The sequence below is a fragment of the Cetorhinus maximus genome, chromosome 10 (genome assembly GCF_964194155.1).
Source record: "Cetorhinus maximus chromosome 10, sCetMax3.hap1.1, whole genome shotgun sequence".
Taxonomy (NCBI): domain Eukaryota; kingdom Metazoa; phylum Chordata; class Chondrichthyes; order Lamniformes; family Cetorhinidae; genus Cetorhinus; species Cetorhinus maximus.
Genome location: NC_135888.1, coordinates 71995703 through 72011888, shown reverse-complemented (window position 1 = coordinate 72011888; position 16186 = coordinate 71995703). Strand labels below are relative to the sequence as shown.

At 42.7% G+C, this 16186-nt stretch overlaps 1 protein-coding gene across 1 annotated transcript in view; it reads left to right on the top strand.

Moving 5' to 3' along the window:
* Window positions 1-3124: 3124 nt before the first annotated feature.
* The window catches only part of LOC144685764 (alpha-1A adrenergic receptor-like), a 38646-nt gene continuing 25584 nt past the window's right edge, over window positions 3125-16186 (top strand). Inside the window, exon 1 of the mRNA XM_078550613.1 lies at window positions 3125-4490. Coding sequence (XP_078406739.1) covers window positions 3518-4490 — 973 coding nt within the window. The 5' untranslated portion in view covers window positions 3125-3517. The remainder of the gene's footprint in view (window positions 4491-16186) is intronic.

Here is a 16186-nt window from a genome sequence, read left to right as displayed (position 1 = left end):
TACTGTGTGCAGTTCTGGACACCACATTATAGGAAGGATGTGATTGCACTGGAGGGCGTGCAGAGGAGATTCACTAGGCTGTTGCCTGGGATGAAACATTTAAGTTATGAAGAGAGGTTGGGTAGACTTGGGTTGTTTTCATTGGAGCAGAGAAGGCTGAGGGATGACCTGATCGAGGTGTACAAGTTTGTTAGGGGCATGGACAGGGTGGATAGGGAGCAGCAGTTCCCCTTAGTTGAAGGGTCAGTCACGACGGGACATAAGTTCAAGGTGAGGGGCAGGAGGTTTAGGGGGGATGTGAGGAAAACTATTTTTACCCGGAGGGTGGTGATGCCTGGAATGCACCGCCTGGGAGGGTGGTGGAGGCAGGTTGCCTCACATCCTTTAAAAAGTACCTGGATGAGCACTTGGCACGTCATAATATTCAAGGCAATGGGCCAAGTGCTGGTAAATGGGATTAGGTAGGCAGGTCAGTGTTTCTCCCGTGTCGGTGCAGATTCGATGGGCCGAAGGGCCTCTTCTGCGAATGAAAAAGTTTAAATAAAGCTTAGTAACATGAGGCATCTAGCTCCGTGTTTATGTACTTTTCACTGACGGCCCCACGACTGTCGTTTTAAAGATCGGAAGGAATCGGGCAGTTTAAAAATCCCGATCGGAACTTCAAAACTCGCGCTGATCATACCCGTGCCTCGGGGCTTCCGCAGAGTCGCCGCAACTGCTGACCATTCCGCTGGCCCGACCCTCCCAGGCTCGGAAGATCTAGACATTTGAAAATGTGACGAAAATGTGACAACAGGAAGTTATGTTGGGCAGATAGGAAGTCCATGCAGGTACAAGATTTCTAATATGTCCGATATAGAATGAGAATACCCCACATTCCATATTGTGTTCACAAAGTATGTCATGTTGAAGGGCCAGCACCCTAACATTGTTCCTCTGTACGTGCAGACGATTCACCAGTTCCAGTTTATTGCTTGGCTGTTCGGAACCTAAGACTGTACCGTACTCAACAGGTTGCAAATCCCCCAGCGTCGTTCAGCGCGTTTGTTTTCAATACTTGCGCGGAAAGTTAGCCAATGACAGAATCCGTTTGAATTCTGAATGATAAATTCTGCTCGGCCTTATGAAGGGGTTGGGGAGTGGGGGGGGAAATATACACAAGTTGTTAATTTCAGGAAGCGGCGCCCCATGGGTGCGGCGGTCAACCGTTTCTAATCTCAGTGAATGGTACTCTCTCATGCCCAAAATGGAACTACAGCAACATAGTGAACCTTCCCGGCAATCAGTTAAGGGCGTTTGAGTATGTTTAAAATTATTTTTAAATTACAGACTGGCTACTTGATTTTACAATCAACTGCCATGGTATTGGCGGGAGTGTGAAGCTACTCGTAGCTAGCATGGTTTAAAGAGATAAAGATTATCAGATGTATTGACTTGATCTGGCATATAGACTCCCTAATCCAACGCTACACTCTAGTTCACTGCTCAGTGCAACTTAACTGTGTTTTTTAAACAGATACAAATCTCTTTAAATGTAAACTTTGTGTTTACTGCAATAAGTTGAAATGCAGTCACGCCTGGCGGACTGAAGATTTGTAGCCCTGTCAGGTTAAAGTTTGGATGTTCACAGTGACTGTCAGAAATAAAGAAGGGTTTTTTTCCGGAAATTATTGTTTATGCTGTTAATTCAGTTTATTTTTCTTTCAGGTTCTTATACCTTTTTTATTTCTCCAATCCCAGGGATCTTATCCCACAAAGATAATTTATTAGGATATTCAAATATTAAGACTTGCCTTTTAATAATCTACCTTCGCTGGGCTGCGGTGTAAAACTTGGTGAAGGGTCCATCGCAGAGCTTTGCGTTGTTAATCTGCAGACTCCGTCCCAACTCAGCCCTCACTAACACCCAGTCAGTTTTGTATACCCGACACCGTCCATTAGCCCCTCCCCCTCACTAACACCCTGTCAGTGTACACCCTCCGTGTCTATCCCCCTCCATGTCTGTCCCTGTCAGTGTACACCCTCCGTGTCTATCCCCCTCCATGTCTATCCCCGTCAGTGTACAGCCTCCGTGTCTATCCCCCTCCGTGTCTATTTCCCTGTCAGTGTACACTCCGTGTCTATCTCCCTCCATGTCTATCCCCGTCAGTGTACACTCCGTGTCTATCTCCCTCCATGTCTATCCACGTCAGTGTACACCCTCCGTGCCTATCCCCCTGTCACTGTACACCCTCCGTGTCTATCTCCCTGTCAGTGTACACCCTCCGTGTCTATCTCCCTGTCAGTGTACACCCTCCGTGTCTATCTCATGTCAGTGTACACCCTACGTGTCTATCTCCCTGTCAGTGTACACCCTCCGTGTCTATCCCGCTGTCAGTGTACACCCTCCGTGTCTATCCCGCTGTCAGTGTACACCCTCCGTGTCTATCCCGCTGTCAGTGTACGCCCTACGTGTCTATCTCATGTCAGTGTACACCCTCCGTGTCTATCCCGCTGTCAGTGTACACCCTCCGTGTCTATCCCGCTGTCAGTGTACGCCCTCCGTGTCTATCTCCCTGTCAGTGTACACCCTCCGTGTCTATCTCATGTCAGTCTACACCCTCCGTGACTATCCCGCTGTCAGTGTACACCCTCCGTGTCTATCCCGCTGTCAGTGTACACCCTCCGTGTCTATCTCATGTCAGTGTACACCCTCCGTGTCTATCTCATGTCAGTGTACACCCTCCGTGTCTATCTCATGTCAGTGTACACCCTCCGTGTCTATCCTGCTGTCAGTCTACACCCTCCGTGTCTATCTCCCTGTCAGTGTACACCCTCCGTGTCTATCTCATGTCAGTGTACACCCTCCGTGTCTATCTCATGTCAGTGTACACCCTCCGTGTCTATCCTGCTGTCAGTCTACACCCTCCGTGTCTATCTCCCTGTCAGTGTACACCCTCCGTGTCTATCTCATGTCAGTGTACACCCTCCGTGTCTATCTCATGTCAGTGTACACCCTCCGTGTCTATCCTGCTGTCAGTCTACACCCTCCGTGTCTATCTCCCTGTCAGTGTACGCCCTACGTGTCTATCTCATGTCAGTGTACACCCTTCCTCGATGCTGAGTCGCTCTGATCTTTCACAAAACGTTCAGTCCCACTTCGAGCCGATCCTGACGTCACCCTGATCCAGCACCTTTGACATCTTTGTTTTCTGCATGTAGCAGTTTATATAAAAGCGGAGAGCAGGAGGGAGGCAGCAACACAGCGGAGCGGAGAGGCGATCCCTACCCCAGATAAGAGAGAGGGAGCAACCCTGGCTCTCTCTCTCAGAGGTAACCCCCTTGACAAATGGTCCCGGGTCACTTGGAGATTATTTGCCCCTCACTGGACACGCTTGCAGCAAACTTTCCCGATGAGATTGGGTTTCGCGGTGAAGACGGTTCGCCTCCTCTCTGCCGAACAACTTTCTCTCCTTGTCCTGACGTAGGATGTCTTTCTGTGAAGGGACTTCACCGCTTGGCTGGCACATGAGCTGATATGGAGAATGATCTCAACATGAATTTCGTGCACTCTTCCGGAGGAGTTGGCGACAACCGATCATCCCCAGACCCCCCTTTCTCCGATGTGAACTTGACGACCAATAGCTCAAACGGGACCTTCCGAAATAGCACCTCGGCGTCCCTGAGCCCAGCTAAAGGAGCAGTCCTCGGGCTGGTCCTGGTTCTCTTCATTTTATTCGCGCTGGTCGGTAACATTTTAGTCATCCTCTCCGTAGCTTTCAACCGACACTTACAAACAACCACAAACTACTTTATCATAAACCTGGCGATCGCAGACTTGCTCCTAAGTACAACGGTACTGCCCTTTTCAGCCACACTTGAGATTATTGGCTATTGGATTTTCGGGCGGATTTTTTGCGATATTTGGGCAGCTGTTGATGTGCTCTGTTGTACTGCCTCCATCATGAGCCTGTGTGCCATTTCAATAGACCGTTATATAGGGGTTCGCTACTCCCTGCGCTACCCCTCCATTGTAACAGAGAAAAAGGCAGTATTCGTTGTGGTAGGAGTATGGCTCTTGTCCATAGTCATCTCTATCGGCCCTCTCTTGGGCTGGAAACAGCCAGCGCCGCCGGATGAGAAGGAGTGCCAAATCACGGAAGATCCCGGCTATGCTCTCTTCTCTTCGCTGGGGTCCTTTTACATCCCCTTAACTGTCATCCTGGTGATGTACGTCAGGGTCTACATTGTGGCCAAAAGGACTACCAAGAACCTGGAGGCTGGGGTGATGAAGGAGACATCGGACTCCAGGGAGCTGACTTTGCGCATCCATTGTAGGAACATTCAGGACGAGTCCATCGTCTCCAGGTCCAAGGGGCACCACATAAGAAGTTCACTTTCTGTCCGTCTTCTCAAATTCTCCAGAGAAAAGAAGGCAGCGAAGACACTTGGCATCGTCATGGGCATGTTCATCCTTTGCTGGCTGCCATTCTTCATCGCTCTCCCCCTTGGTAAGTAGAAGTTAACGTAAAGATTAACACCGTCAGGATCTATCATTTGAAGAACTGGGATTCATTATTGTCCTTCATCTCATGACCACCACGTGGACATTGTAACAAAGATCAGCCTGGGGGATAAACAGACCAAAATATGTGTTCACATTTAATATTCAAATCAGTCCCTTAAAGATCTTTCAAAGGGAGCTTGGTGATGAATTTATATGCAGTGTATATATTACTATCGCTTTCTGAGACTTTGTGGGTGAGACTCTATTGCGCAGTATTAACTTTTGAATTTTAGCGCAGTCCTGGCACCTACCAGACAGAACGCTGCCAATTCAGAGGTTTACTGAATCTGTTAAACAGCCAAGGTATCGGGCAGTGAATAAATCTGGTGGATTTCCTCTATGTTGATCTAATTTATGCCCCCTCCCCCCCCCTCCCCACCTTTCTACTCGCACTTTTATTTGGAAGTTCAAGCTCTGTTACTTTCCCGCGTCTGGTTAGCTATTCGGATCGCAGTTTAATTTGAGCGCACGACGATGGTTCAGTTCATAGGGCAGGGGCAATGTATTCCGATTCATCACAAAAATGACTGCATCAATCATTGTAAAGATCTACAAAATTCACGGTGATACTTTTTTTGGTAATTCGTTGAGCTGCGATTAAAAATAAGAGTTTGAGGGATTACTGCGCCTCTCCACGCAATTTCTCCATTAGCTCCAGGATTTAAAAAACACTACTGCATTCTTATCCGAATAAAATATTTCATTGATTTTTACAGTTTTATCGAAATGTAAACTTTTTTGAGGAAAAAGTCTTTATTGTAGGAACGTAAGCAGGGGAGTTTTGCCCGAAGTTTACACCCATACCAAATCAATGAATGAACAGCATGTGGGCGTCATTCGGCCATATTATTATGCCCATAGGCGACAGAAACGTCCATTATCGACCTTTAACAAGCAATTTATTGCCGGGGCCCCTGGAACTCCCTTCAGTGTAGGTAGGGAACCTCATCTTGATTGGGAAAGCACCTTCATTAAAATGTAGTAAGATTGGGCGAGTTTCAGCAACAAATTCTGGAGGAAAGCAAAATCAATCGAGACTGGTAATGTACTCTGAAAATAACACTCATTAAAGATGTCGATTTCAACCGAGCCCATTTCAATTTCCATTACCAAAATGTTGATCAGCATTAAATATCATTTCGTTTCACACTCTCCATAAAAGCATTGTTTTGAAAATATATCCCTAATACAGTGAAAATATATTTTCATATGGTGATTGCTAATGCATTTGAGGAAGGAGTTCTGAATTGGAAACCGTGAGAGGAGGTTGAATTAATATTAACGGTTAATACGGAATCGTGACGGGCTTTAGTACTGCTTTGCTATGAGTTAATAATGACTTAGCACATTCCTGAAGCTGGTATGTTGATGTTATTTAACCAGAATGTATTACAGAAAAGGAAAATAAAAGAACAAACCAAGACTAAAGTGAGTGAAAATAACGCTTAACTTGATTTCCAAGGGATCATCAACTCCCTGACTTGGAGCTAACACTTAGATGTCTACATAGATGTTACCGAGCTTACTCACGTCAACAGCAAATATTAAATACCTTCCCGACAAGGCATTCAGGTAGCCACGTGACTGCGTATTTGGCAAGTTGCTGCCACATTTAGTTTTTGCCCTGTTGCAGGATTGACTCCGGTGCCCACTGAGACAAACTCCATCTGCTACAAGGGCCTTTTTAGTTCTTTTGCTGCTCATGTTCCTCTTCACTATTGACCATTCAAGTGAGTAGGGCATCACAGCACTGTGCAACGTCAGCTCAAACATTTCACAACTTGATCAAGTTAAGCTGCGTGATTTTAATATAAGAAGCATATTAAACTAATCACTGTGAGTTTTGACGCAATCCTTATCCTGAGGTTGGTCCCACGCGCTTTGTTTACCATGCTAACGAGTCTTTACCTTTTCCCCCAAAAAAGTCGGAACTGGCAGAGAATTGCAATTGCTACATTCATAAAGAGCCTAAACGCAAAGCTTAGAAAAAGAACTATACATGCTGGAAATCTGAAACATAGACGGGGGGGGCGGGAGGGAGGGAATCAGCAGGTCAGACAGCATCTAGGGTGAGAACATTAACGTTAACATTTCGGGGAGAATATTTGTCAAATCTGAACTCTATTAGGCTTAAACAGCATTAAAACAGGTGCAGACCAAAGGAATATGGTTGGGAGAGGGGGGAAGGACGAAAATGCATACACGCTAAATAAGGAATTAACTGAAAAGGCTTGAGTGGAAATTATGAAATGGCAGAACTGACAAACACAAAGCAGTAGGAGCAAAATGAGCGAATTCAAAGGCATTTATAAGACATGGGTGAAGTGTGAATGGCTGAAACCGGTAGGGAAGACGTGGGCTGCTAAATAGTATGACCATGAATCTCGTCACTTAGCATATGATGATTGCAGTATTTGACTGATTCATCGCATACTATGGGTTGCGTTCCTGACATAAGTAATTAGCATATGCTACAAGTGTTACTTTCCTGAAACTGACTAATGTCTAATCTTCTTAGAATGTGCCAAGTTACAGTAATGTATACCTTCAGTCTTATTTTCAATGCTAATATTGAGCTAAATTCCAAAGAAAGCATTGGTGACTGTGCAGTTTTGTATTGATTAATAGTCTGCTTGATCAATAATAGCAGTGAATGTGAAAGATTTTGTGGGAATGTCAAAGTCCAATTTAACCAATACAAATGTTTGATAAGAGTGTATACATTCCTGTGTTTTTACATTAACACTTGAAGCGAATGGTCTATTCCCTTATCACCCCTAGACTCAATTACTCCAAAGCTTTCTGGCTGGTGTCCCATTCTCCACTCTCCATAAATTTGAACACATTCAACTCTATTGTTTGTATCGAATCCAATAACAAGTCCCACTTGTCCTTCACTCCAGTTTTCCTGATATATAATGGCTGTCAGCTCCCCCAAACCACAGACTCAAACTTTTCCTTTTCCTCCTCCAGAGCCTTACTCCTCCCCATACCTATAACCTCCTACACTGCTACAAGCTCCCAAATTCTCTGTGCCCCCATTTCATTTAAAATTTTCATTAAAAAACACATCTCTGTGTTGTTTTTCAACATTAAAGTAGCTGTAAAAATGCAAGTTGTTGTGATGTTAATTTGCATACATGGTGCAGGACAAAATAAACCAAGGATGTTCTGTTCAATATATACATACATATTCAATTAAGGTTTTTCTCCCCTGTCCCCACTTGCATTATAAACTACAAAGATCTTCTGGCCGACATCTGAATCCACACTAAGGTCTGCATCACCATCACTCCATCATAGCAATCTCCACATGCAGCCCATAGAGGATTGTCTTTAAGGTTCTCATCCTTATGTTCATCCTGTCCAGTCCCATTCCTCCATGGCCCTAAAATATTCTCCAGGTATGTGGCCCACCACACCACTCCTCCTGCACAAGCCTAGCTTCAGTCTCCAGCTCCATCATGAGTAGCCTTTTCTTCGCCCAGTATAGTCATTCCCTCCAGATCTCCCTGTCTCAGAATCTTCAATTTGTGTCCTTCAAAAACCACCAAAAGTTCATTTTTTTTAATTGTATAGTTAATTCCACATGACTACTCCTTTCTCTCATTTGATGACTGTTCACATGCTGTCCACCCTGTAAGAAAATGTATATTGTTCAAATGACAGAATTACTCTTATAGTCTGCGTAGTGCTTCATTTGTATTCCATTGAGTTTAGAAGGTGATCTAAGAGAATTGTTTAAAATGATGAAATGACTCAATTGAGTAGATGCAGAGAAATTATTTCCTCTGCTGGGGAAGTTCAGAACAAGAGAGAATAATCTTAAAATTATTGCTAGATCAGCACAGAAGGGAAGTAAAAAGTTGTGAGGATAGATACTTGTGAATTTAAATGAGAAACATTGAGTATTTATATGCAGTGGGCGAATATCTTTGTATAGAGATAACAGACAATGAATTTACTGAACAAAAACAAAAACAAAAATACCTGGAAAAACTCAGCAGGTCTGGCAGCATCGGTGGAGAAGAGCACAGTTGACGTTTCGAGTCCTCATGACCCTGCAACAGAACTAAGTAAAAATAGGAAAGGGGTGAAATATGAGCTGGTTTAAGGGGGGGTGGGGGGGTGGGACAAGAAGAGCTAGGTAAAGTAAAGGGCCAGTGATAGGTGGGGATAACCAAAAGATGTCACAGACAAAAGGACAAAGAGGTGCTGAAGGTGGTGATATTATCTAAAGGAATGTGCTAATTAAGGGTAGAAAGCAGGACAAACAAGGTACAGATAGCCCTAGTGGGGGTGGGGTGGGGTGAAGGAATCTAAATTTAGATTCCTTCACCCCACCCCACCCCCACTAGGGCTATCTGTAACAAAAACAGAATTACCTGGAAAAACTCAGCAGGTCTGGCAGCATCGGTGGAGAAGAAAACAGTTGACGTTTCGAGTCCTCATGACCCTTCGGCAGAACTGAAGTATAGTTAGGAGAGAGGTGAAATATAAGCTGGTCTAAGGTGGGGGGTGGGGGGGAGAGAGAAGTTGAGGGTGGGGTGGTTGTAAGGATAAGCAAGCAGTGATAGGAGTAGATAATCAAAATATGTCACAGACAAAAGGATCAAAGAGGTGTTGAAGGTGGTGATATTATCTAAGAAAATGTGCTAATTAAGAATGGATGGCAGGATACTCAAGGTACAGCTCTAGTGGGGGTGGGGTGGAAAGACTAACAAAGTTTTAGTTTTAGATTTAAAAATAATGGAAATAGGTGGGAAAAGAAGAATCTATATAAATTATTGAAAAAAAGGGGGGGAAGAAACGGGGTGGGGATGGGGGGAGGGGGAGTTTAAGATCTAAAGTTGTTGAATTCAGTATTCAGCCCGGAAGGCTGTAAAGTGCCTAGTCGAAAGCTGAGGTGCTGTTCCTCCAGTTTGCGTTGGGCTTCACTGGAACAATGCAGCAAGCCAAGGACAGACATGTGGGCAAGAGAACAGGGTGGAGTGTTAAAATGGCAAGCGACAGGGAGGTTTGGGTCTTTCTTGCGGACAGACCGCAGGTGTTCCGCAAAGCGGTCGCCCAGTTTGCGTTTGGTCTCTCCAATGTAGAGGAGACTGCATTGGGAGCAACGAATGCAGTAGACTAAGTTAGAGGAAATGCAAGTGAAATGCTGCTTCACTTGAAAGGAGTGTTTGGGCCCTTGGACGGTGAGGAGAGAGGAAGTGAAGGGGCAGGTGTTGCATCTTCTGCGTGGGCATGGGGAGGTGCCACAGGTGGGGGTTGAGGAGTAGGGGGTGATGGAGGAGTGGACCAGGGTGTCCCGGAGGGAACGATCCCTACGGAATGCCGTCAGGGGGGGTGAAGGGAAGATGTGTTTGGTGGTAGCATCATGCTGGAGTTGGCGGAAATGGCGGAGGATGGTCCTTTGAATGCGGAGGCTGGTGGGGTGATAAGTGAGGACAAGGGGGACCCTATCATGTTTCTGGGAGGGTGGAGAAGGCGTGAGGGCGGATGCGCGGGATATGGGCCGGACACGGTTGAGGGCCCTGTCAACGACCGTGGGTGGAAAACCTCGGTTAAGGAAGAAGGAGGACATGTCAGAGGAGCTGTTTTTGAAGGTAGCGTCATCAGAACAGATGCGATGGAGGCGAAGGAACTGAGAGAATGGGATGGAGTCCTTACAGGAAGCGGGGTGTGAGGAGCTGTAGTCGAGGTAGCTGTGGGAGTCGGTAGGCTTGTAATGGATATTGGTGGACAGTCTATCATCAGAAATTGAGACAGAGAGGTCAAGGAAGGGAAGAGAAGTGTCAGAGATGGACCATGTGAAAATGATGGAGGGGTGGCGATTGGAAGCAAAATTAATAAATTTTTCCAGGTCCCGACAAGAGCATGAAGCAGCACCGAAGTAATCATCGATGTACCAGAGAAAGAGTTGTGGGAGGGGGCCGGAGTAGGACTGGAACAAGGAATGTTCCACATACCCCATAAAGAGACAGGCATAGCTGGGGCCCATGCGGGTACCCATAGCCACACCTTTTATTTGGAGGAAGTGAGAGGAGTTAAAGGAGAAATTGTTCAGTGTGAGAACAAGTTCAGCCAGACAGAGGAGTAGTGGTGGATGGGGATTGTTCGGGCCTCTGTTCAAGGAAGAAGCTAAGGGCCCTCAGACCATCCTGGTGGGGGATGGAGGTGTAGAGGGATTGGACATCCATGGTGAAGAGGAAGCGGTTGGGGCCAGGGAACTGGAAATTGTTGATGTGGCGTAAGGTGTCAGAGGAATCACGGATATAGGTGGGAAGGGACTGGACAAGCGGAGAGAGAAGGGAATCAAGATAACGAGAAATGAGTCCCGTGGGGCAGGAACAGGCTGACACGATCGGTCTGCCAGGACAGTTATCTGTACCTTGTTTGTCCTGCTTTCTACCCTTAATTAGCACATTCCTTTAGATAATATCACCACCTTCAACACCTCTTTGTCCTTTTGTCTGTGACATCTTTTGGTTATCTCCACCTATCACTGGCCCTTTACTTTACCTAGCTCTTCTTGTCCCAACCACCCCTACCCCCACCCCCCCTTAAACCAGCTTATATTTCACCCCTTTCCTATTTTTACTTAGTTGTATTGAAGGGTCATGAGGACTCGAAACGTCAACTATGCTCTTCTCCACCAATGCTGCCAGACCTGCTGAGTTTTTCCAGGTATTTTTGTTTTTGTTTTGGATTTCCAGCATCCGCAGTTCTTTGCTTTTATCAATGAATTTACTGAATTGCCTTTGGACCTGATGCGGAAATGCTGGAACTTGCAAAGGAAGATATAACTATAAACTGCAGTTACACAACACCAGAGAACCTGAACATTGCTACACAAGCTATCGGGATTTTGATTGTTTATTACTAAGCAGTCGTTCGGCGGAACCCTGTAAGTAATTCTGTAGATGTAGCAGGCTCATAGGTTCAGTGAGAAAGCACCACACGAGCTCACAGAATACTGCGCCAGAGACTAATCCAGTGTATAAGTCTGTCATCCTTATAGGTCTGTTATATATAGGTCTGTTACCCTTCATCCCACCTCTAAGGGCTTTTTTACGCGCTTAGCGATAGGAATGGAATACTTTATATCTTTCACAGGGGATAATAAGTTGTTCAATTCACTTCCCAGCAGCGATTTATTTGTTTAAATATGACTTGGTAATGTTTTGTATTACAAACAGAATGAGGGCGTTTCCCAACCTCTCTTTAACTCTCTGGACGACAGCCTTTTACTGAGTAGGGAGTAAAAACAAGTAGGAGTAAGAAATCAAAGTGAGGATTTGGACACAAACACAGGACACATATTTCAGACTTTAGGCCTACAAAACGCTTCATGGCGCATTGGCTGTGTGAAAACAAGAGATCAAAAAAATAATTGTTAATATGTTCTTTCATACTGCACGCGATAATTGTTGCTCATATGAGCTATCCTGTCATGCTCCTGCAGCTGTAGATTCTTAAGCAACATTTTCCCATTAGCCTTGCATTAAATACTTTTGTGAAAACGGTTTCCCAAGTTAAAAGTTGCTTCCGGATTTAAAAGGAAATCAAAGTGATTTGTAAAATAATGAATAAATTCCCGGTAGTTTTACAATTTGGCAATTTCCCGTCAAAGAAAACTGGCAGAAAATTTGCTTCGTCGCTGTCACTTTAAAATTGAAGAGCTGGAATAGAATATCAGCAACAAAATAAGAAAATGTTACATTTTATTTCAATATAAAGATTCCACCAGTGAAGGACTGTTCGTTAGTCTTGCATCTTTCAGTTGCGACAATGATTTTTGCAGATGTTGCATATCAGGAAACCATCCTTCGTTCAATCCCCATTACACAGAAGTGCTCGGTTAGTGAAAGCGACAACAGCCAGGGACCTCCACAACCTTTAATATCATAATATGCCAATTACTGCATATCCTCACTGACCTTTCACCCAATGAACTAGAGAAAAAAATTCAGATCCGCTATATATGCTGCTACATGTCACGTTATTAAAAAGCGTGGCAAAATGTTTCCATAGCTATTTTAATGGAACAATATTCACCCAGTGGTTATTTCTCATTGAGTGTACAAACCCTTTATGTCTAATCATGATCAGCCAACATAAAAAGCCAACATGGATAGTAGCAGTTAATTCGTGGCAAAAGAATGCCTAAATTGAACCTCTGGAGACGACTCTTAGATCAAAATAAGGAAATCTAGAGAAAGTCCTTTACCCAGGAAGTGATTAGAATGTGGAACTCATTACCATGTGGAGCATTTGAAGCAATTAGATTAGATGCATTTAAGAGTATATATATTTATGAAGGAGAAAATAATAGAAGGTTTTTGCTGAAAAAGTTAGATAAACACTGAAAAAGGCCAGTTGGGCACAGCAGTCTGCTTCTGTGCCATAAACTAGGCACTTGAGTAAGATGCTAGCAGACAAACATCCAGCAAAGAGCAGAGTATACTTTAAATCACTGGTGGCAGCTAGATAAACCCCAAAAGTTCTTTTTCCTGGTCCTGCAGGCTCCTGCTTTCTTCTGCATTTCATTTGTAAACTGGTTATATACATTGTAAACATTGAATTCACTGTGAAACCACACTCCATGTGGTAATCAAATGTATTTTCTTTCTATAAAAACAAAAAGCTAAAAGCTACTGCGGATGCTGGAAATCCAAAACAAAACAGAAACAGAATTACCTGGAAAAACTCAGCAAGTCTGGCAGCATCGGCGGAGAAGAAATCAGTCAACGTTTCGAGCCTCCATGGCCCTTCGGCAGAACTGCAGCATAGTTTCAACAAGGGAGAAATATAAATTGGTTTAAACCAATTTATATTTCTCCCTTGTTGAAACTATGCTGCAGTTCTGCCGAAGGGCCATGGAGGCTCGAAACGTTGACTGATTTCTTCTCCGCCGATGCTGCCAGACTTGCTGAGTTTTTCCAGGTAATTCTGTTTTTGTTTTATTTTCTTTCTATGTATGGTTAATACTGCAAAGAAACTAGCCTTATAATAATCGTTCTGAAAGCAGGTGTCACATGGGAAAGATATTCATTTATTCATTCATTCACTGAATTTTGCTTTTGAGTTTTAGTACAAGCAATCCATTTAAGTCAGAGTTAAGTCTGTTTCAAATGACCCTTAAGTGATGACAGTAAATGTTTGAAATGTAAATAGTTACAGTACAGAAATAGCATACAGCTGTTAAAGAGCAACAGGGTGCTGTCCTGAATAAACTATAATTAACTAGGCACAACTTGTGAAAGTGCCTTAAGTCAATTTGTGTTAATGACGGAATATTAGCCTGGGTAAAATGGAAACATATTTGCTAAATTGGGAAGCAAGTTGCGCACAAAGATGTAGTGATCACTTTTACAAAATTAAGTCTACTTTGTGATAATGGACTTTTGGTCAGGACTGCACATGATTTTGGGTTTTTCTTTCCCTCTTTTCTATAGTACTCTATTGAGACCATTTTCAGCAGTATGTCATTGCTGAAACCATTTCATAGCAACTATGTATGCAATGTGCTTGAAATGTTATCTTGGTCTAACATGCATAATTTATAATTGTCAGAATTTATATAATCATATTCTAGGCTTCTATTTTATTATTTCCCTAGACTTGCACAGACATCATAGCTTCTGTGTACCTGTAGTTGGTGGATAATTTAACAGAAATAATTTAAATTAAATCATCTTAAGTAACAAACATGATTGTAATTACATGTTTGGTGCCATACAGGCTGACTGAAAGTTCTCTTGAAAAAAAAGCCCAAATTAGATTTATTAAAACGGAGAAAGATAAGCATTCAAATAACTGAAGTCTAGTAATCACCCTGACATTTACCTACCTAAATATACATCATTGGAAAATTAATTGTATCTTGGAGTTAGCTGGCAGCAACGTTTGTAATACAAGCTGAACAATTGTAAATCATTTCGTGCATTCATGCATTCAGTGGAAGAAACACAGATGACAGGTTAACAGGTCTTTTGCCACATCACATTATTTATGCATTGTGTCATTAAAAGAGATGTGTAAGAGCACACATCACTACACTGAATCACAGTAGGGTGTGAATTTCTCTGCCAGCTTGCATAGAAATATTGTAAATGAGGCAAATTTATTTTTTTCTGTGTTTCTAACAAAATCATGGGCATGTTTTAAAATAACATATTTACTAATTCTCCCTGGACACTCAAGACAGGAAATTTTCATAAATATGTTTACTGTTTCACCATGTGCGCATATACACAATTGTAGTGCAACTTGTCATTGTAGAATTTTGTCTGCAAACATGTAATAATGTAATGAGAACAATGCATTTATTTCCATAACCATAGAGCAGTGTGGGTCAATATGCATTGCTGTTATTATCGAGCAGTATCTATCAATATATTATACTGTCATTATAGTGCAGTATGCATTACCGTATCTAGAGAGCAGCATGTGTATTAGTATTAGTATTAATTGTATTAGTATGTGTAATTTTATGTGTAATGCAAAACATTGTGTGTTGTAAATGTGTAACAGTGTATATCGACGATTATGCACTACTGTAGTTGGATAACTATAGAGTTGTTTCTGTTAGTATATGTCACAGTTATGATAGAGCAGTGTATGTGCAACTGTTACTATAGAGTTCTCTGTTACTTTAGTTATATATGTGTGCCAATATGAAATAATAAACAAGTTTCAAATACCAAGAAAAAAGAACCATGAGGATTTTGATTTCGTAGCTAGTGTGAAAACCATTTCATTTTGGTATTAAATCTTACAAAGTATTGTATCTTGTGATCTTGTTTACTTAAATACACAAAAGCAGCAGCACGATTTATTGATTAGGAATCCAGTATAGTGATATTATAAAGCATTAATTGCGTCAATGTATGTTCCTCCAGAACAATGTGAGTCTGAATATGTGAATATATAGTACTGTAGAGCTAGATCAATTTGTGTAGTGTAGTGCTAGATCAGTTTATAATGAAATATATATTACTATAACTATGTAGCAGCATGCATTTTGTTATGATCCCAAGGAGATCTGCAAGCCAAAAAATGACCAAATTTACTGAGTGACCCCCAAATGAAGAAATTGGCAACAAGATTTCACTTCTTAAACTTTTACTTTTAACATGAATCATAACATAAATTAAACATGAATTAACAGGCAAATCACAATCAGTAAATCGCACATGGGAATAACAGATATAACAAAATCTATCTCATGGCATTATTATACAATCTATTCTACCTGCATAGTCCCAGTTTCAGCCATACCATCCTTTCAAGTTGAGACCCTCTCCTTCAAGGACCTAGCCGATTCTCCACAGGCAGCAGCCAGTTCTTCTGTTCTCATGGTCTCTCTTCTTCTGTGTCTGCCACATAACCTCCATTTTTTAACTTCCTTAACTTGTTGCTACTGCTTCTAGGTCAAGGGTCACCTGGATTTCTTACTATCCACAAATCATAATTTATCTCTTACAATTGGTACAAGCTCTTGAAAATTCTTTTCACACTTTTTATTTAAAAAATTACAGATTCCCCAAACATTTTAATAGAATCACAAATTTTCCTTACTGTTACTGCTTTCAAGCCAAAGGTCATCACAGTAACTGTGTTCCTGGAATGGTAGAA